Source organism: Tasmannia lanceolata, unplaced genomic scaffold, assembly GCF_043159265.1.
Source record: "Tasmannia lanceolata isolate RefF3 unplaced genomic scaffold, GAP_Taslan_0.1 ptg000054l, whole genome shotgun sequence".
NCBI classification, from domain to species: Eukaryota; Viridiplantae; Streptophyta; class Magnoliopsida; order Canellales; family Winteraceae; genus Tasmannia; species Tasmannia lanceolata.
The window spans coordinates 2401583-2425013 of NW_027518731.1; the positions used below are offsets into that span (position 1 = coordinate 2401583).

Sequence of the window (23431 nt, forward strand, 5' to 3'; positions counted from 1 at the left end):
AGCCAGTTAAATAATAAAGGACCAGGTGAGTGTGTCCCATTATTAAAACATGGTAGTGGGAATATCAGTAGCCTTTCATATTATGACTAAACTGAGATTTTATATGATGTGGAAGGCCTGTACCATGGGATGATCCGAACAGTCCATTTGTTGGGCCACAAAGTAAATAGGTCGAGCTGCAAAAATCATTTCCATAGGATGATCCTAGCCCTTAATTTTTGAAAACATAGCTTTATACGGCCCCACATCATATAAATTCTCAACTAAATTAATACCCTTGTCCTGTTAAAATATGACCAGAGGCAGAGTTTTTATATCGCATAAGCCTGTATTGTCCGATTTTTTACAAAAGTACTGTAAGGCTTACACCATCGGCTGATCCAAACCGTCCTTTTGATGGGCCACAAAGTACAGGTTGAAACCAAAAAATTATTTCCATAGGATGATCCTAGCCCTCCGATCATAGAGGAACTGAGCAACTGCATGGAAACATCTATAGCTTGGAGGGTTGAAATCATCCTGTGGAAATGATTGTTGGAGCACAACCTGTTTGTGGCCCATCAAATTGATGGTTTGGATCTTCCTATGGTGTAAGCCATGTACTTCACGTCAGAAGGATTCAATGGGGCTGATTGCTATGTACACTCGCCCTGGCTGTCCCAAGTAATCAATATGGGCGGATATATCACTTTCCCTAAATTTATTAGAAATTTAATAGTTGGAATTTGCTGCGGCAGGCTGTTGCATTTGAGAGCAATCACCTCAAATAGATTAAATGAATAAGACAAAATCTGCTGAAAAGTGAGCCTAAGTGGCTGCTCTCTAATGCAATCGCCAGTCCAGAAATGCCTTCTGCGATAGTCCTTAGCGCATCCCTAAATAGTTATAAGTAGATTTACATATATAAGGGATCTAATGGTTATAAGGGCATTTGCATTTACAAGTTTTTAACTCGTTCAGGGCTTGTCATTGTTACCCCTTTTTGCCTGTAATATAATTTAGTCATGTGAGAGCCAAACTACTTGCATTAGCACCAATTAAACACACCCTGATTCTACCTGACTCGATCAATATAGCCAATCACTTTTGTAGTTACTCTGAGTGAACTCGTCTAGTCAAATCTGGGAAGAGATCTCGATCTGCCCTCTTCAATCACAAGATTGACCGCCTCATCATCGTCTGCAACCTGAAAACTTATCATATATGTCTACGCCGCAATTATGAAAGAATTTCTACACAAATACACCACCCAAAGTGCAAATCACTTCATCAAACATATTAATTTTCAATGATCCTACACTCGAAAAGTGGACCTGTCACCCAAGGTCACTAGGCATTCAAGATATTACTTTATAATTTTATCTGGGGTGATAAAGTTGAACTGTCCACCCCCTCTACCCTTAACTTTAGAAAATTGATTTTCATAAATCCCTTTGAAAAGTAAGAGGGAGGATTCATTTTATATATAGTATAAATAATTCAAAATTTTGCAACAATTACTGTAAAATTAAAATCTCATCACAAACAGTCTTATATATTGTCTTCTATAATTGAAATCGTAAATATTTTATACAGCAAAAATAAAAATAGATAACCTTCTGGAAGCTTCCATTACATCTTCAAACAAAAGCAGCCCCATTTTGACAACCTTAGAAGCTGTGCAATCTTTGACAAACCTGATGATTCCAGAGGCTTCAAAAATCATCAATCAGTTCCTCAGTCTCCTGCAGGTGCAATCATAGAGAACCTCTATGACGCTTTTAGGAGCTGCAGTTTCAGGAAATTTAAGAAACTGGGCAACCTTTGAGAATCCTTCATTATATTCTGAAACAGGATTTTCATTCTTGTTCTTTATAAACTCCTCCTTGTAGAGCTTTGGTGGTGACAGGGCCCACTGCATTGCCCAGATGGCCAGAGGACGCATGTAACACATAGCTCTGTATTCTTCGTTGTTGTTCCAAGCTTCTGGGGTTTGAAAGGAGTACCTATATTGGAATCAAAGCATTATTCACGGAAACTATGTAACAAAGACAATCCATTTTTTCAGAAAAATTGTGTATGTAACAATCAACAGTCAATATATATAGGGAGATGATATTTTCACCCCCTCTGTGGTACGCTTTCGCCCCCCCTCCTTATTATGTCAACAGTGGAGAACTTTAACGCATTTTGATGTCAAATCACGTTAAGAGGGGGGCGAATGCATACTGCAAAGGGGGTGAAAATAATAGGATTAAGATTGTGCGCTCGAGCGCACCAAGCTTAGGTACGCTCGAGGGCCCAAAACTCATGTGGGCCCACATTGTTAGGATGATCCAAAGCATTTATTTGAAAGGCCCTTACATAGATAGGGTGTGTACAAAAAATCAGCTCCATAGGATCATCCTAACCCATCCAAAAGTGGAGGGCAAAATGGACAGACACCGTTTGCCACAAATCTGCCCATTTTTGCCCTCCACTTTTGGAGGGGTTAGGATGATTCAATGGGGCTGATTTTTTGTACACACCCTATCTATGATGGGGCATTGCAAATGAACGGTTTTGATCACCACAAAAAATGTGGGACCCATGTGTTTGGGCCCTCGAGCGCATATAACCTTATATGCGCTTGACCGCACACTCCTTTTCCTCAAATATATGTATATATAGAGGGATTTCCGAGCGAATTTTGCGGAAAGCCATTTCACAGCTGACTTTTGCATGAGAGAACAACCACACCAGATGAATCAAATGAATAAGACAAAATCTGTTAAAAAGTGAGCCTATGAGGACTTTTTAACGGATTGTACTATCCAAACATGCCCTAAAGGACAACAAAAATTAACATGTTAGTTTTTCTTAGTGGAACCCTAAACAAGGCTTCATAGATCAAGAGCCTAGGATCATCCAATCATGGTGATCTCAACAGCATTTGGATGAACTAGTGAGCACTTCTCCGATCTTAGGTTCTGACCCTGTCCATGGGGCACACATTTTCCCCAAAAGTGGCTATTAGGAAATAGACTACCAGCAGTCTTCTTGGCATTTTTCTTAGGTCTCTAAACTCTTTATGATCTGTGTCAATCCATTAGTTGAAGTGGTGAAAATCCTTTCTATCATTGTGGTTGTTATGGGTTCAGAAGCTCTCAACAAAAACATATCGACAGTAGTTTAGTTTTCAAAACTAAATTGGGGACCAATATCCCAAGTTCCAATTACCATATTTTAATAATGGCACTACTCACTTTGTTTTACACTTTTCTGATTCATTGATATAAATTGATTAGTGCAATTTTCAAAATATGGTAGTCCGTCTAGATGAAAGCAAAAGGAGAGTATAACTCACCCGAGTCCCTCTTGAGACCAGGCAGCATCGTAGATTCCACGTGCAGTACTAAATGCAGTATCCACCATACCTTCATGGATCATAGTAGCAGCCAAGCCATATGTCACTCCGGGCCATACCTCTCTTGACTGCATTGTTGTCATGTCAATACTTCCGTCAGGTCGCATTCCATTCATAGCCCCTCGCTTCCCATCCTTCACCTTTAAAACATTGAAATCGTAAATCGTCTCGAGTGCTCTTTGTACTTTGTTTTCATCAACAATTGGCGAAAGCCCACATGCTCTAGCATACCTGTAAGGTGATTCATCATTGAATAAAAGAAACATATACACTGGAAGTAGAGCTTATGTGCTAGTAGATAACTTAATATACTAAAATGAAAATGCAATTTAGTATTCTAAAACAAAGAAGAAAAATGGTTGTTGCATTCCAATATGAGTGTAATGACAGAATGTAATGGGGAGTTGTGTACGAGTGGAATGACAGAAAATAATAGAGAGTTCGGGATTGAGCCTCTAGCACAATTGGCCAAGGCTTTTTTCTTCAACCTTGAGGTCAGAGGTTCAATCCCAACTTACATATCAAAAAGAAAGAAAGAAAATAAAGGAGAGTTGTGTATTTAATCGTTTGTCAGAATTGATACATATGCATGCACTAATAATACCCACATGAATAGCTAAAAACGTAAGAGTGTTTAAGAGGATTTTTTTAACAATTTTATATAAGCTGAATGTAGAAGCATTCCTCTCATGAATAGATAAGACTCAGAGAGATGAATCAATCACAACATACCATAGTCTAGTATTTTACTCCACCCCAAGAATATCTGCAGTTTGATAATTATTCTGGTTTTGTTAGATTTTATGATCATAAAAGTTGAGATTCATTTTAATGGTGGGTTTAAACTGGGTCCCCTGATTTTGGTTATGACCAGGCTTGTAATGGTTATTCCATGCATCCTTGCAGGCCTGTCTAGTAATGCTTTCATATATTTTTGCTTTTAATTATTTATTTTTAAATTTCACATTCTTGATTACCTAGAAACGCAAGATTGGAACACAAAAATAAAAAATAATAAGAAAAAGAAAACCATACCATTGTCCAGCTAACTGATCGGCCTGAATAGACGAACTTGAACCCCCACCACTGTTGTCATAGTTGAAGTAAGAACCATTCCACAACTTCGCATATACAGCCTTTGCTTTCTGAAACTTACTCCAAAAATAATCCTCAGAAGCATTGTCACCAACTTCATGTGCCATGGCCGAAGCCGCCTGTAGAGCAGCCACCCAAAGACCGCCAGTGTAAGCACTTACACCAGTCACCGACCACACATCATAAGTCTGGTCAGGAAAACCTTCGTTTTCTATCATCCCATCCCTATCTTTATCAAATTGATCCATATAAGCCATAGCCGTATACACCGAAGGCCAAACAGCCCGTGCAAATGACTTGTCACCAGTTGCAACCACATCTCGGTAAATTTGGAGAACAAATTTAGGATTTAAGTCTTTCCATCTATCGGTGTCATAAAGATTGTAAGCATTTACTTCAAACCATGGATCATTTTGGCCAATATCATGAGGAACGGCACCAAGTACCTTTCTTGGTACCCACTTTCCATCACATAGAATTTTCATTTTTTCAGGATCATGCATCATCACTGCCGCGGCAAAGTCTCTTTGGATGCTCAGTTCAAGTTTGGGGAATAACATGAGTAATGCAAAAGAGGAATAGAAATGGACATCATATGTGTTCCACATATGGTACTCAATCCCTTCGAGATAGAGGAATTGACCAATGTTTTCTTCGCCCTTTTGAAGCAGGGATGTCCCAAAGGCAGATGGTGTGACTGGACTGAGTATTTTCTCTAGTGTGGATGTCATTCTGTCGAGGATATCGACAGAGGTATCATTTTGAGGGCTAACATTAGTTACATTATTGTGATCCAAAGTGGAATTACCAAGGGAGAACTTTCTTTCTTCAATGGTTACTAGATTCTGATTTGGAGGCAATCCATCTGCAAAAAGGGAAAAACTTGAATTTAGATTCACTTGCTGAACTTGCCTTCCAAAATATAAATAGAAAAAGAAGAAGAAGAATAGATTCACTGGCTGAACTACATTTCTCGGAAAGGTAGAATCCAAATTGCAAAAATACCTGTCCAAATTGTTGACCCAGCATTAAGATAGTAAAGTTCGTTGAACAGAGTGATAGGGTACCTACAAAACCATAAGAAAATTACATATCTGAATGCTGGGAAGCTGTTATTTGGTAGAGGGCTCTTAAAAACTCACCATTCAGGAAACCTTTTGTCTTGTAGAATAGGTCTTTGCCATGCTTCAATCTGGGACTCCCAAGAACCGTGTTCTGTTTTCAGAAGGAAAGAAAAATGTATGAAGTTAGAGCACATTTGGCTGCGATGAATTTTTTTTTATGATAAACTAGTGTCTTTAAGTGGTGAGAGAGGGTAGAGAGGGTGCAGTTGGATGAGTATACGCACAGGAAATTATGACATGTGATCAGATCATACTAGTAATCTTGGGCTTAGATATAATTACCAAGAATAGCATCATGTGCAATATTTGCTGCTGCGTCCCCATGAGTGCCATAAAATTTGGTATAGCGCCTGTAATTAATATTTTGACAGAATCAATATATGATAAGTTTATGAGCATATTTGCTTACACCAAGGTTGGGTTACCACCTGTGATAAGTCTTTCCGCTGGGAAACTTGACTTCAGGGCAGGCCCAAGCCAAAGAAAATGTAACTGTACGAGATGTCTGAGAAGGAATAGAAACGGTAGCTGATATTGCGGCTCCTATAGAAGATCCTGCTACTGAAGGCGTTGACTTTTCATTGGAATCAAGGCGGTCAAAGGATCCGTGCTATTCAAATAAGGAGGAATATTAAGAGCTGTGCCAACCATATTTAAATGGAATATAGAAAAAATGTCTCACTTTAACTTTCAGTACACAATGCTAAATATGACTTTTTCCAAATATAACTAAGTTCACTGAGACATACATCCTTTCGCAGGTAAATCATGTTAGAATAGATAAAAGAAGATATGGTGGTCTCATGTAAAACTACATAATAATTAACTTATATAATAAAGAAAGGTATTATATGTGGAAATAATGAAGGCAATGAGATAGATTAACAGATAAAGATTCAAATGAATCAATATATGTAATGTTCAAGCCAGCATAAAAGGAATGGATGCTTTAGGAGTTAGGATCAGGACCAAATCAAAATGAAAATATAAAATCTTTAGAAGATAATAAGTCTTAGGAGACCTTATGAAGCATTTCTCAAGATGGAATTAAAGGAATCTACTAATGGATAACAAGTCACCTCTCATGAAAGGTTAGGGACAATAAGAAAGCAAGTAGTCTCAGTAGGTGAAAAGAGCCGATCACAGAAAAGAACAAATATAATAAATTAAAGAACACATCAGCTAGGGGATGATAATTCCTCCATTAAATTTATAATGAAACAAATTTAAAGGTAAATGTCATTGACACTTAAAATTGCAGGTCAAGGACATGGAAAACCTGCCCATTGTAATGGGTATTCTGAAGTAAAATTTTTTTAATGTTCTAGATTGAAGGTCAGCAGTCAAAAACTGATTGAAAGTCAGCAAGGATAGACACGAGAAAACTACTAGCTTCTAAAAGTGTATAATAAGGAGTTATTGACCATCTCTAAAGTAAGGACTTCTTCATTGAAATTCATGATGGTGGTTACGGTGGCTAACTGCTTCTGTTCTACAAAATTACCCCAGATTGAAAAAGATAAACTGAAAAATACAGCTAAAAACCAATCAGATCCAAAAAGTAGACTAAATCTTGAATCAAATTCAATCGACAGATGAAGAAGTATCCTAGCCATTTGTATAGGAATTAGCTAAACAATAAACAGGATGGGTTTAACTGGCAATTGGAAAACAGATCAAGATATAATTTGCGAAAAAATTAATATCCTTCTCCAAAATCAATTTAGCCTTCCACTAAAATCTCATTATCTCAAAATCAACTTTCAGTTACTTGTTAGGAAATATACTCATAAAAAGATATGGAATTTTTACAGGTTCATTCTTCTACAACTCCGATGCTTATAGTTAAAATAAAGTTGTTTTAGTAACCACTTCCCTGAAGCTGTGGTCTTTATCATTCAACATTTTCTGGAACAATCTAGATAAAATGAAATGAAATCATGCAAGGAAAACATGTTGAAAGCAAAAAGTTAACAAGCATGAATATGATTTCTCACCAACAACCAAAATGAATCTGTTGCATACATGAATACATGATACTTCATATGTGTAAATGATTCCCTGCCAATATGAAAACTCACTGATTGTAAATCAAATAAACTGCTCAATTGAAATCAAAACCAGGATATCTTTGCTTAACACACCAGAAAAATGTATAGCCTCAATGTGGTATATTTTACTGAATCTCAGAAATGAACATCCTTACGTCACATAAGATGGAATGGGCTGCACAATGGAGAGCAATACATTTATATGTACCCACCTATGATTTAGCCGACACTTTGAATTTATTGCTGACAAACCTGTCCTGCCATGTCCGACACGACACAGGTGTCCACCTGTGTCGAAACTCCTTTGGACACTTTAAATGTTCTACTATAAGTGTTGGACTTAATGTGGGTGTTTGAACATGTTTCTGTGCCGTGTCAAATGTGACATTCCGTTTTACTATTGCAAATGGTGTTTACCTCTTTTATAATTAACTATTCTTTTATTATAAACTCTTTTTTAGGTCTTCTTTAACTAATGTGTTGTTTTATCATTTATACCTTCTATTTTAGCCGTGTCCCCATTTCTAAATTTTGGTGGTTTGCCGTGTCCGACACTCTCCGTGTCACGTGACAACAGTGTCCGTGTCCCCAAATCAGAGGTGTTCTCTATATAGGCATAGATCCACGACACAAATTTGCACACAAGTGTGTGTCTCTGTGTGTATTATTTATTTATTTTTGTGAAAAACACACAACCTCTACATGCATGAACACATGTGCACACCTACACATGCATGTGCAGAATCACACAGAACGCAAGGTGCAAGTAATTCCAAGATAAAGCACTTCAACCCCCGGAACCAAATCACATATTCAAACCAAAATGCATCAGCGATTCAGAAGATCATGTAATCTGGAGGATCCACGTGTTGTACGAATATCTTGAAAACGGATACATCACAGGTAGACAACCTGAGTGCACCACAAATTTCACTGCGCTTGATCCAGAATTTTATGTGGGCCATGAAAGCTCTAAATGGACCAACCTTAGATATGCAAAACGATATCTCTATCATTAATATTTAAAAACTCAAGAATGTATCATCCAACCTCTTTGATTTCTTGCCACATGTCTCTTGCTGAGAAACCCTGAGAATCTCCAGATATCATGAAGCACGGACACTGAGAAACATGAACATCATGAGTTTCCTGTGTTGCTATGGCAAATGTTACTGGGGATGTTCCATTTGCAGTCCTGCATGATTTTATACAATCACATTAAAAAGAAGATTAAAACCTTGAAGTACTATCGAGTACCCCTATTAATTTATCTGATCTGATGAAATTGCAGAGTCTGGAAGCCAAATCAAGGAAAGGAACTTGCTTGTGATGTAAAAGTACTCCTTGAATGCCAGTCTTTGTCCTATAATGAATTACGACATTACATGTTAGAATTCATCCCAGGCACAACTAAAATCAGAAAGTGTGATCTGACAAAATAGGAAGATCCACATTGTTAATAATATTAATACTTTTCATAAAACCCATGGATGAAGTAACAGCGAATGCATAAAAGGAAATTGAAAGAGTATATTCTTACTTGAATTTTGAATTGGAATGGTTACCAGAAAATTCAGAGTCCCCACCAACAGAATTCTGCATGGGTAACAAATAAATAAAAAAGATAAAATATAATTGCAACAACTAAGGATTCAGGCAATGTGGAGGCAGAAAAGATCCAGCTATTATTCTCATAGGATTGAGTAATGCACATCATCAACAGAATTGGTCGATGACAATTGAAAATTTTCCTGAGGATAATTCAGAATGAAGAAAAATCAAGATTAAAAGTATGATCTTACAGCCCAAGTGAAAAGCAAGGTGACGTCTGCACTAGTATTTCCCGAATTGAAAATCTGAAAAAATGGGAATTATTGAATAGCTGCTTAATAAAAACTAGATAAACCTATCCGAAGTGAACCACAATGTCTGACAGTGACAAAGAAGCTTCTCATGCGTTTTCATACCGTGAACGTAAATACTGATACAGGAAAGCTGCTCTCCCGATAATTATGAGGAATAAAGGGTGAAATTTGACGACAAACTATCTTAAGTTCTGGATCAGGTTCTCCTGCATCATAAGTTAAAAAGAAAGAGGAAAAAAAAGAGGAAAAAGTGAACATCTACATACAGTTTGACAATCATTAATAATAATTTATGAATCAAGTGCACGGCAATTACAATTACCTTCATAGACAGTCCAAGCCCTTGGATACAAGGCATGATAGGTGGAATGCTGCCCATTCAGATTCCAGTCCCAAGATCCAATGCCTGAAATGGTATTCTCTCTGCATACCCACATGATTTTCAATGAGATTTACTTTGTTATGTATCTACTAAATCCTAAAGCATATTGAAAATCATGCCCTTGTAGGATTTTATAACCTTCAGTTTAAGTTCCAAATCCTAAAGAAATAAGGCCCGAAACACCAACGAGACAATAAAAGAGTTGCTTACTTGATCTTCTCTGGGCTCCTTGGGGACAAGACAGCAGAATATTTTTTACCAGAGGGGCGCGAAACAAAAACCTACAAAATGCAATGAAATCAGTGCTGAGAAACTAGATTACGTTATGATGATAATTTTTACAACTCAATCAAATGATGGAGAGTATCTATTTCTCCATAATTTCATCATATGATGTGTATCTTGTCAATGGGAGAAAATTCCAGGTGTTCAACACAGTTGCTTATACCATAATATCCATCAAAAAATGGGGTTCTTGTTTCTTTAGTACCTTTAGTGGTTCCTATACCTGTCATGTTTCTTGGATTATTCACAAGCGGTCCTTTGCAGAATGAAAAGAACAAACAAGAAATTGACTACTTAAAAGCAGATCAAATTTCAGTCAAAGCAGATCGTACTTCCTGAAGTTTTATCACAAATCTCCATCATTTTCATAGGTTGCTGCAATTTTATAAGACTGACATCTTTCCATTTCCTGACAGAAATGCATACTAAAATCGAAACCTGTAACCTTGATAATAACCCACACATCTTTTATTTTGTGCAAGAACATTAAATATTTGTTCATATCGTGCTGCATAAGTGCTACGCATTGACATTCCCATAAGGTTACTGATTCCAGTTGTCATAGTTACGATGACCTTCCTTCAGTTCCTTTATCAGTCCATTTATGTAAACCAAATTTAGATCTGCTCCAAAAATTATCTTCGCAAGTTGCAACCATTCAAGATAATTTGACCCATCCAATCTGAAGATTGTGGTTTGGAAAACATGTTGGTCCATTTGACCACTAATATAGGTCAGATATGGGATTGAATTGGACACAAAACTACCCTATGATGTATATTTGAACATGATCCAGCATCAACTTATTAATCAACAAAATTTCCAATTTCCAGACTGGTTCAACTTATGCAAACAAATTTCCAATGGAAAATTCATGAGGAAGTCCTTTTTTAAGATTAAAAAACCCTCCAAGATGTGTTTACAGCATATTCAATATTAATCCAACTGAAGTCAGACCACTTCCAATGCAATCATCATAAAATTGATGATTTGTCATTGGATTCCCCCTCAAAATTCCTTTTAGACAGAGAATATCAGAATAGTCTAGATGTGCTCTTTTAAATTTCAGAAATCGGAGATATTTAAATCTCCACAGTATCTCCTAAAAAAGTTCAAAAAAATTAGGGATTTTTTTTTCATAAATACGTTTGTAGGTGACCTACATTGGATAGAAACCACTCATTCAAGATCCGGTGCAAATTGTGTTGTATGGTTGATGAGGTCAGCCGCACAGCCTAGAGAAGGTAGGGTTTTATCTTCGCAAGTCAAAGAAGTTTCCTCTTGGCTTCTTGATGTTGATCGAAGGAGAAATAAGGACAAGATCTGGACAAGATCTGGGATTCCTTAGATTTAGTACTGCTCTAATATCATGCAGAAACTGATGAATAAGGAAGAAATAGACAAGAAGTGAAACGAAGAAAGGAGAGAATCTTTTTGTGGACTTGAGATGTGATTCCCTTCGAAGGACACACCTTATTTTATTCATTTAAAGCTATGTTATGGAAATTACATCAATGATCTTATGACAAAATTGACATAAATAAGAGAAACAAACCGTATAACGTTTTTTTTTTCGGGTAAATTACCAACAAAACTTATAAGTAATATGTCCACCAACAAATATATCTTAGAAACCATGCAAACCAACGGATGAATTAATTTGCCAGGAAGAAGAAATGGAAAAATTCTTAAGGATTTTTATGTCTAGTGAATAGCAGCTCAATTACAATGAAAGTTTTTTTTTTTCTTGGGGACAAAGGCTTCGTTGAGTTGATTTGTTGTTGAGTTGATCCAACATTTACTTAAAGGAAAATTAATATCAGTTGAAATGCCTGTGTTGACCGGTGCCTGACAAGAAGAAAAAAAATTAGAAACCAAATTATGAGATTTTTTTACCAGACTTTGGAGATTTAATAATGTCTGGACATGATAGAATTTATGAATTTTTAAAATTAGAAAAATACCCCAATCGTTTGAAAGTTAAGATTTTGACCCGACCCTTTTTTCTTTTCTTTTTTTGAATTTTGTACTAGAATTGGAAAGTTGACTTTTTATCTTTTTAGATTTGGGTCTTAAAACTATTTTTAGTAGATTCAAATGGCGGTTATTCCCGTGTTTAAATGTAAACCTTAAGCACTTAAATGACTTTACATGTAAATACTAAGAAGAGGATTAGCAAGAGACAAGGAAGGCAGATAGGAAACGCGCTTTCCATAGAGTGGGATACGGGCTTCTTCCCATAGAGTGGAAATCATGTTTCCCACGTTTCCGAAATGGGATTTCCAAAAATCAAGGAATCGAGAAGATTCCCATTTCAGAATCGATTTTCGGGGAATCGAGATTCGTAGAGATTCCTGCTTCCTTGGTTTTGAATTTGAATAATATGCCAGTAAGATATTCTTCATTTAAAGTAATTTATTAGTCATTATGGTTTCCCTTGAGCATACTATTTCACAGTTTCAAATAAATGAACTCAGTTTTAATGTCTGGCCACAGTGAATTACAGACTATGCATGCCTGTATAAGAACAGTTTTCTCATAGAAGTGCACCAGAGAATCATCTGTCATATGTGTCCTCAACAAATAAGAATGTAACTTACAGAAAATTGATTCGCTAAGACAGGTTTATCTTCACATATTTCAGGAAAAAGTTGCCACCGTTGAAACTCGCCTTTATAACTTCTTCCAATACTTCCTGCACTGATTGTTGAAGTTTTCAACCATGAGGAAATATCAGAAATATCAGGATGGAAATTGAAGGTTTTAAAGCATTAGGTATGGGAATTTGCTCAAAAGTTCAGACCAATCAGTGCAATTGAAGAGATTTTAAAGAACAAAATAAAAGAGGAGTGTCATGGTAAATAGAGAACCACTCTCCCATGAATCATTTAAGCTATCAAATTGGTGTCAAGGAAGAGCCGCCAGTTGCCATACTTTAAAAAGATTATTGAACATATAATTACTACACAAAACAAACAGCCTATTTTCACCATTGTTCTACGAAAGATAGAAATCATATCAAAGTCTTAAACTAAGAATTCCAGTTAAGAAGAGGAAAAAAAAACGTTTTCTTACTGAAGTTGTTGGCCAAATGATGTGTTAGATAGTGTATATGGGCCCCTAAGGGCAGTTCTGTAATTGTACTCTTCTTTGTATGTGTGTGATGGGGACTGGGGAGAGATCTCTAACTCACTCTTTCTCCCATTCTCTTCTCTCTTCTACTCTCAACATGGTATCAGAGCCCTGGGGTTATGGTGCCCTAGGGACCACCATTGGAAGTCTTCCCTTTCCTCTTCGTCTTCCTTTTTTTTTCTTGAAACCCTAATCAGTACCCCTTCCTCCCCTTCGAAACCCTAATCTCTTCCAGCCCAGCCTAAACCCTAACCTGACCCCACCCCACCCCTCACCACCTCTCACCCTTCTCTTCTTCTACTGCATGGGCCTAAAGGTTATCAACCTGACAGCATAGCATACCTCAAAACATGAAAAGATCATGCATTGAGAATTTAATCAAATACATATTGATGGCCAAGGCCTTAGTTTTCTCATTTAAAAAGGGTGGCCCAGTGCACGAGGCTCCCGCCATTGCGGGGTACGGGGAGGGAATTGGCTGATAATCCCCTTTTAACTAGGAAATGCAGATCCTTTTCATAAACTTAAGAGTCATTGTTGCAGGGGAATTTACATTCCCATCTACTTAGGGAAAAGAAAGGTGGATCCACCAAATGAAATAGGCATCAGTTGTAAAATATTAGGTAATGAAATAAAATAGAGAGGTATAGAGGGAAGAGAAACCATATAGAGTGTTAAACCCAATTAATTCCTCAATAATGAAACTCTGTACAAACCTAAGTAGTCTTTGGTCAGAATGACCAAAATAACCCATTAACTAAATGAGCCCTTCTAACACTCCCTCTCAAGAAGTCAAGAAACAATCAGTTGAGGCTCATTCATCAGTTGAGGTGGAGTATAGATCCATTGCACATGTTACGAGTCAGTTAATATGACTTCGTTCAATTCTCATAGAGATGGAAGTAACTGTTTTTGTTCCCATACAACTTCATTGTGAGTCTGTGACTATCAGGAAGCCATTCACATTGTTTTCAATTTTTTCTTTCATTAGAGGACTAAGCACAGAAGTTGACTGTCATTTTGTGCACATAGAGGTGGTTTCCAAGATTACTGCTTCACCATTTGGTCGTTGTAATTATCAACTAGCTAATATCTTCACCAGTGGCAGTGCGAGCTCGTCTTCATGATACGTGGCAAGATGAGAATGTTTGGATAGGGCCCACTATAAGAAGTGTTAAAGTTAGGTTTAAGTCAGTTTAAGTGACTACTACTGTACATCCTAGAGAAGACCCATCAAAAATGGAATTCGTGTACGTAAGCCAAGTGACTTAGTATGACTAAAAGAGATTGTGGAGTTGAAAAAGAAAACCAGTATGAACTTTCCCTCTCTCACCTTTTGTTTTCCCTTTCTCTTGTCCTTCTTCTTCCTCTCATCTTTCATATATGTTGCTCTCCTTTCTTTTTTCGGTTCCTCTATTATGTCTTAACCTCTAGATTTCAAGCAATAACCTCTAGATTTCATATATGTTCCTCTCCTTTCTTTTTTCGGTCCCTTTCTCGTATCCTTCTTCTTCCTCTCTATCTTTCATAACTAAATTTGTGCTGCATTTATTATTCTTGAATTTAGAAACCACTCACAGAAAGCATCATTTAACTATGTACAAGAATATCTTTACACTGTTATAATTCATTTTTTCTTCCAGTAAAATCTCACAACTTGGTAGTTTGCTCCCAAGGCAACCCAAAAGTGGGTTTCCACATTGTTCTTATCACTTGACAATGAAAAATTTTCAATAGATCTAATGCACATATCAGTTGTGGTAAGAATAAATGCCTACCCAATGCCGCCTAAGGGAACGCCGTGACAAGAGGTATTCGCAATGAACTTATTGAAAGGATCAATTATTCCCACCTAAAAAGAATGCCAAATAACAACAAACTTTCAAGATGAGAAGATAATCAGAAACAATTTTTCTTATGATTAGTAGATCAAGAATTGAAACAAAATAAAAACATCATTTCAGGATAAAAAATCACCCGTCCTCTCTTGGCCTCTTCTCTGACATGGCGCCACAGTCGAATCCCAATGTTAGCCTTTCATAAATTCAGATGACCAGATTAGAAATTTTCAACAAGTAAAATAAGATCAAATATTTGATTAAGCATGCAGCACACACAGATGGCTTGAGTGCCATCGTAGGTTATTATAACCCATGTGAAACAACATTAAAGTCATGGACTCAACTACATCCTGCCCCATATATAAACAATTACACATGCACATGCGTATATATATATATATATATATATATATATATATATATATATATATATATATATATAGCGGCCCCTCATATAAGCTTATATGAGGTGACCGCTAAAAACATGGTGGGCCCACATTTTTGGGGTGATCCGAACCGGTCATTTGATAGGCCCTGACTTAGATAGAGGGTGCCCAAAAAATCAGCTACATAGGATCATCTCAACCCTTCAAACTGTGGAGGTGAAAGAGGGGAAAATGGGCGGGTATAAATTTGCCCACTTACCCGTCCATTTTCCCCCTCTTTCACCTCCACAGTACGAAGGGTTGAGCTGATTTTTTGGGCACCCCTTATCTACGTCAGGGCCTATCAAATGACCGGCTCATATCACCCCAAAAATGTGGGTCCACCATGTTTTTAGCGGTCACCTCATATAAGCTTATATGAGGGGCCGCTCACAATCACTTTCCCCATATATATATATATATATATATATATATATATATATATATATATATATATATATATATATATATATATATACACACATGTACTTATTGTGAACTTGAGAAGATATGAAGAGGGAAGAGGGAAGAAGAGAGGAAGAGATGGATACTAGCCTCACAAAATTGGATACTCCACTCATATATTAATTACAGTGAAATAAAATTAAGTTACATAATCTCCGTTTGGGTAGAAATTAGAAATAAGTATGAATGTAAACTGACTTTTCTACCCCTACAACGATATATATATATATATATATATATATATATATATATATATATATATATATATATTATAACATTGTACAAACTTCTACTGTCTACACTCCCCCTCAAATTTATGCACCGGGTCATAAAGCATCAATTTCCCTAAAAAAAAATCATGTTGAGTGCAAGAAATAGCTTAGTTTAGGAGCTCCACTAATTAATAATGGGACAATCCTCAGCTCCATCATGTTTACGTGTTTGCTGATGTCACCTCCTTTGAAGACACACCATACTTTACTGGGTCAGCTGCTACTCCCTCCCCTGATCCTCCACCGTCGCCGCTCTTACGAGTTCCTGCTTTACCATCTTCACCCCCAGAGGTGAAGGTTTACTCCAATAGTCCACGACAGGTTGGTCATCCTACATGTGATGATGACACCTCATGCAAGCCACCTCCTCCACAGCCAACTGGACCCACATCTGATCCTGAGGTAACTGTTTCTTCCTCTGTACCTGATGATGCTCCCATCTCATCACGTACACCTTCTTATTCTGGTATTCATTCAATTTCTGATGTCATTTCTTTTGCTCATATGTGCCCCAGTTACCGTTCCTTTCTATCTTCGGTATCCTCTGTTTCTATCCCTCGTTCTGTTGCAGATGCATTAACTCATCCTGGTTGGCGAGCTGCGATGGATGCAGAGATGGGCGCCCTTCAGTCTAATCACTCTTCACAGTTGGTCACTCTTCCTTCTAGTGCTCAGACTATAGGCTCTAAGTGGGAGTTTATAGTCAAATACCTATCCGATGGTGCAGTGGAAAGGCTGAAGGCACAATTGGTTGCAAAGGGGTACACACAGACCTATGGCATTGATTACACGGATACGTTCTCCCCTGTGGCTAATATTCCATCAGTCGGTGTTTTGGTATATCTTGCAGTCAACATGCCCGAGTCTCTTTCCTAGTTGGATGTCAAAAATATTTTCTTGCATGGTGATTTGCAGGAAGAGGTCTATATGGAGCAATCTCTTGGGTATATTGCTCAGGGGGAGATGAAGCATGCCGTCTATTGGTTGAGTAAGGCCCTGTATGGCCTTAAGCAGTCTCCTCGTGCCTGGTTTGGGAGATTCAATGAGGTAGTGGTTCAATTTGGTATGACACAACGCGTTGTTGTTCATTTTGCATTCAGTTCACAGTCTAAGGATGGTCGTATCTTTCTAGTCGTTTATGTAGATGACATCATCACTCGGAGTGATGATGTAGGTATAAAGAGACTGAAGGATTTCCTTCAAAAAGAGTTTCGCACTAATGACCTTGGACGTCTTAGGTACTTTCTTAGGATAGAGGTAGCTTATGCACTGGAAATACAAGAAGAGGTGTGCCTTCTGGGAACGAAGCCAGCGGAGATACCTATGGATCCAAAAATCAAGCTTTCTCATGATCAGGGGGGAGTTGTTAGAGAATTTAGACAGATATAGACGCCTAGTTGGGAAACTGATCTACCTCACAGTGACTTGCCTAGACATTTCATTCGCAGTCAGTCAGTCAGTTCATGAGCACGCCACGCACATCTCACTGGCCAGCAGTCACTCGGATTGTGAGATATCTGAAGAAAGCTCCTGGTAAAGGATTGTTCTTCAGAAAGCATCATCACATGAGGATTGAGGGGTACTTGGATGCAGATTGGGCAGGATCACCTGCAGACAGAAGGTCTACCACTGTTATTGTACCTTTATTGGGGGTAATTTGGTATCGTGGAAGATGTAGTAGCCAGGTAGAGTGCAGAGGCAAAATATAGAGCCATGGCCTATACATGCTGCAAGTTGAAAAGGTTGAGATCATTTATGTCTAAGATTGGGTTTCCTTACTCACAGCCACTTCATTACATTGTGACAACAAGGCGGCTGTTCGTATAGCATTGAATCCCATCTTCCATGAGAGGAAAAAGCACACAGAGGTGGGCTGTCACTTTATCCGTCAGAGGATTAAAAAAGGGTAGATATGCACCATTTTCACAAGGTCAAATGATCAGATAGCAGACATGTTCACCAAACCTTTAAGTAGAGCAAGGTTAAGTGACTTATGTAACAAGCTGGGAATGCATGATTAAACACTTCAGCTTGAGGGGGAGTGTTAAGAGTGTTTATGTTATTACATACCCATGTAGGGGGTATTCTTGTCATTTTATGTAACCCTACTCCACACATAAATATATAATTTTCGTGTGGGAGAGACAACTCTCTTTTATCTCTTCTCCACTACTTATCTTCTTCTCTTCTCTCATGGAAGATAGGATACCTCTAACAGGATGGACAGGAGAGGAAGACAAAATATCAGATGCTTCCGGACCCGACTCTTGAACCGCTGTCATCGGGAAATTGTGATAGGATCTGGACCAAACTTGGCAGCACTTCCAGCACTCCACTCATTGTCTGACATTGTAAAAATTGCATTTAGAACAACACCAATCTTTTAGGGGTCAATTTCATCTCTACTCTGTTGTTTAAACCTTCTTCCCCTCCTATTCCATTGGACATTCCACCTTTCTTCATCCATCTTTTCCTTTCAAAGAACTCCTGGCATGCCATGGAGCTTCTAAGGCTAGAGTTATCGAACCAGGAATCCCGAATTTACTCATTTAGTCTCCAAAACCCCTAAACTCCAATCGGAGAATCTTCTTCTCCTGGTTTTAGGTTTCAGTTTCCTATGGCATAGTTTTTTTATTAGCAAATTGATGTTATCTGATCTTATGCATCAAGTTGAGGGGGAGTGTGGAAAATATTATAATTTGTACCTTTTGTAAATCACTTCTACAAACCATATTTTGGTGTATAAAAGTTAGAGTAGATTTACTTTTACGCGCTTCGACTTACGACGGCTCTTTTGACAATTACAGGTTGATTAACAACCATACATATATTATATACATGCATATAATACATATATAGAGGAGGCAAGTTGTGAGGGTGGCGTGAACTCCTTTTTTCATTATGTAAGGTGTGAGGGCTTCTTGTAGCATTTGATCTCCTCTTTCTTCTCTTATGTGCAATCATTCAAGACTAGTTTGACGACAACAACTTGTAAATGTTATTTTGCTCCATAGTATAAGAAACACCAGGTGGCACTATTGTTGTTTATTTATCACAACCCTATTTTCTAGTACTAATCATCATTGAAAACGTATGATTTTTTATTTTTTTTTGAATGGTTGAAAAAGTATGATTTTCAACTCCATTACCTAAATACATTGCACTCAAATTGATTGCAAAGAAGGCAATTGTAAAATTATAAGAAAAGTGTTGTAATGGTTATAACCGCAATCCATCAAACATTATTGTCAATATACTAATTGAAAGCATTTAGTGATGGTTACAGAGAAGAAGATTGAAAATCAAATAGAAGAGAAAATGAGTGAATGGAGAGTGGGGACCGTATTTCTTCCAATAAGATATAAATTGTGTGACAGTGGCAGAGATGAATTGTTCGAATGAATTACAAAGGGGAAAATGGGTTCTTCTTATAGAAGAATCCAACATGCCTTTTGGCCCTTCACCATGGCCTTTCATCATGGCCTTTCACCATGGCCGTTCATAGTGTCTCTTCCCACTCCCACCGTTTAAACCAAACGGTTATATTTGTTCATTCAGTTACATTTAGTTGTGCAATGCAAATGATAACAGGTTCGGCAGCAGCAATAACACCAATTATCATCAAAAATAAAAAAATGTACCATGTGCAGCTTCTCTTGTAAGCTTAGAGTAAATTCAAAAGGAATATTTCCCTCACTATTTATCCTCCGCTGCCAAGTTAACTGTGCAGGTTTCCCAGGGTCCACCTTAACCTAGAAAGAACCAAAAGACTGAGAAAGTTGACAAATTTATGAATATTTTAATGCTTGAAATAGTATGTGATAATAAATATATATAATAGTATGTGTATGTATAATAAATATATAATGATATATATATGTGTGTGTGTGTGTGTGTGCGTCTGTGTGTGTATATTTGTGTGTGTGTGTGTATGCAAACTAAGCAGCATGTGATTGGCAGACAGCAAAAGGTATTTATTAACTTAAAATCGCAAGTGTAATCTAAAAGGCCTTGCAGAACTAAAGATCTTCAAAACTTTATGATATGAAAGCTTACTATCACCTTAACCTTTAATCAACTTGAAGGCTAGAAAAGGCGGTTATGAATAATTAAAAAGGAATTTAAATGAGTATACACACACACAAACTGAGCAGCATGTGATTAGAAGGCAGAAAAAGGTATCTATAATCTCTCTCTCTCTCTCTCTCTCTCTCTCTCTCTCTCTCTCTCTCTCTCTCTCTCTCTCTCTCTCTCTCTCTCTCTCTCTCTCTCTCTCTCTCTCTCTCTCTCATGTAATCTAGAAGGGCATTGGAGAACTAAAAGATCTTCAGAATTTAATAATATGCAACCACTCTATCACCTTAAGATTTAATCAACCTGAAGGCTAGAAAAGGCAGTATATAATGACTAAGGCTAAAAAAAATAAATAGTTTCCTCTAAAGGGAGAAAGGTTTGATTATTCTGTTCTGAAACCAAGTTGAGATCGACAATAAAGTTTATCGAGGAAGAAGAAATAGAAGAAAGGAAAAGAGAATATTAGAGAAACATAACTTGAGGCTGCTGCTCCTTTTCATGACTTTTATTTCATTAAGTCATAAACAGGGTAATGACTAAAATTTCCCTAGAGGCCTACAATATCACATAATTCAAAAAAATAGTGGATTTAATTATTGGCTCTCTGTGATTTGGTGTTACATTTCTATCTATCAAATTTAAGATGATTCTCCAAATTTATGGATGGATTTAGTAGAGGCTATATCCATCAAATTTTTTGAAAGGCTTAAATTTAATTCTCAACCATTGAGCCATGTAGAAGGTTGAAGTTGTCTTTCAAGATCTTTTCAAGAACCTAAATTGACATACGGATTGCATTCAGATGTGTATTTCCTTCTACAATTGGTACATACAGGTTCACAGCAGTCTAAGTATGATTTCGCCATTTCGGAAGGAGGAATAGTGAATCAAACTCTAAAAAATGTAAAAAGACATCTGAGCTGCAATTCGTGCATCATTTTGTAGAAAAAGTAAATATTTCTATAGTATTTAAAGGATTCAATGCTAAATGGGGTGTCAATATGTTGCAATAGGTTAAGCAAGGAGCACCGATAGCAAATATATTATGCAAACAAATGCTATATCTCCAAGCTTTTCTTGGGAAGCAAAACATGAACTACCAGGTCTCCTCATTGTAACAAAGAAAGAGTATACGTACCAATTCACCATCAGCCTTATTGTTTTCTCCTTCATGGAAGCCATTCTCCAACATCTTGTCTCTCTCAATCTTATCTGAGTGAAGTTTGAAAAAAAAAGATACTACACATTACACATGAAAAAAAGTGATGGCCCAAAATGCACATAAAATGCCAGAGGCATAAACAAGATACCCTGTTTATTGATGTTAAAGGCTTCATGACATGAAGCCAATCAAATGAATATAAAAAAAGATGATTTAATAAGTATCAACTGTTACGAGTATATATAGAGAGATCTCAACGAGGTCTTTACAATTCTAATTTGCATTTGTCAGTTTAGGTGCTGTACACATACTCCTGTACAATATAACATGCATTCACATCTGCATATACACCTCAGCCAAAACCTCAAAATTTCAAGGCAGTGTATGTATATTATGTTGGGAAAAACCAAGGGCCAAGGAATGGACAGTGGGCCTGGGGCATAAATTAAGAAATTGTTGTTCCTTATTTAGGTTTATTTCATATTCATTACAAGTGTCAAATATGGACCAAGGCCCTCCTCTGGGACACAAACAAAATGATCTGGCTGTGGACAATGGACATGGATATACTGCCGTGGGCCTGGGGCAGAAATTAAGAAATCGATTTTTTCTACTTCGGTTTATTTCTTTGGCATTACAAGTGTCAAATATGGACCAAAGACCTCTGGGACACAGAAAAAATGATATGGCTCTAATGAGTAAAACAGACTAGACAAGATTCTACAACACTTGAATAGAATGTTTAGCATCAATTGTAAAATGAAAGGGAAAATGACCCAAACTTTTCAACAGAAATGCATACAGTGATAAAACTGCCAAATTAAGGTCAAACTTAAGATAATCCATTAGAGATTTTGGTACTTGAATGTAATTTTCACATCAGTCTCCAAAACAAGAGACCTGATCGAGATCCAATTATAGCTAAAAATCTCAAAATTCAGAACAAAAAATATCCAAATGAATTATACTATTTCCACAACAATTGTGCATCACATTTCATGAACAAATTCACTTCGAAAGTTCCAGATAATAAAATTCACTTTGAAAATATAATACACCTGAATTTCACACACGAATTCTGCATCAATCACTAGAAAAACAAAATTATTTTTTTATGTTCATCAATTCTCAGATGCAAAACACATTTCACGAACAAATTCACTTCGAAAGTTCCGGATATTAAAAGTTAGTTCCTGTTATCTGAGCAGAATCGCATCATGCACTGCCAAGGGAAAAACAAGTTGTTACTGAAAAAATCAAAACCTTTTCACAAAAATAAGTACAGTAATTGAATTATTAAACGTCGATTCAATAGTCCAAAGTTATTAAAAACACGCAAAAGAAAATTCCAAAGAGAAAACATCCGAAAATTTAATAAACATGAATTCCACTATTTCAATACGAATCCTACATCGATCACCGAATAAAACAAAAATGTTTTTTACAAAAATATTCAACTCAATATCATATTATATTTGATCAAAATTTCATCAGTTTTGATAAAAGAAAATTCATCATCAAAGGTCAACACAAAACTTCTGATCACAGAAAAAAGTGAATTCCTCCATGGAAATCGGTACAAATAGTCAACTTCAGATCTCAAGAACGGATTTCAGTACTCGAATTAGATTTTCACATTGATCTTCTAAAATTAAGCCCGATCTAGACTAAACTAAAGCAAAAAATCAAAATCCGTGCCAAAATCGAAATGCGAAATCGAAATGCAGAAAGCAAATGATGTGAGATCGACACTCAAAGAGAAGAATAAGCAAAGAAATCTAATAGCAGAGGATAAACCCTAACCTTAGAAAGAGAGATAGATGGATTTTTTCAGAATCAGTGGAATGTTCAAAGGGGGTGCATGGGGTATAAA

At 36.9% G+C, this 23431-nt stretch overlaps 1 protein-coding gene across 1 annotated transcript; it reads right to left on the minus strand.

Annotated features, from left to right (window-relative positions):
• Positions 1–1515: 1515 nt before the first annotated feature.
• Positions 1516–23431, minus strand: LOC143864788 (Beta-glucosidase, GBA2 type family protein). Its single transcript, XM_077375619.1, has 20 exons — positions 23362–23431; positions 21535–21608; positions 19964–20074; positions 15297–15353; positions 15098–15171; positions 12788–12887; positions 10113–10183; positions 9843–9943; positions 9623–9726; positions 9458–9511; positions 9196–9251; positions 8980–9018; positions 8706–8850; positions 6033–6214; positions 5887–5954; positions 5623–5695; positions 5486–5547; positions 4421–5345; positions 3326–3616; positions 1516–1985 (listed from the first exon to the last, which is right to left on the minus strand). The coding sequence occupies exons 2-20, from the start codon at positions 21586–21588 to the stop codon at positions 1709–1711; spliced, it is 2844 nt and encodes a 947-aa protein (XP_077231734.1). The 5' UTR covers positions 21589–21608; positions 23362–23431; the 3' UTR covers positions 1516–1708.

Coding starts and splice junctions, on each gene's coding strand:
- LOC143864788 (XM_077375619.1), bottom strand. CDS start 21,588: ATGTTGGAGAATGGCTTCCATGAAGGAGAAAACAATAAGGCTGATGGT. Junction 9,727..9,842: donor GGCTTGGACTGTCTATGAAG/GTAATTGTAATT, acceptor CTTATGATGCAG/GAGAACCTGATCCAGAACTT. Junction 5,548..5,622: donor GACAAAAGGTTTCCTGAATG/GTGAGTTTTTAA, acceptor ATGGTTTTGTAG/GTACCCTATCACTCTGTTCA.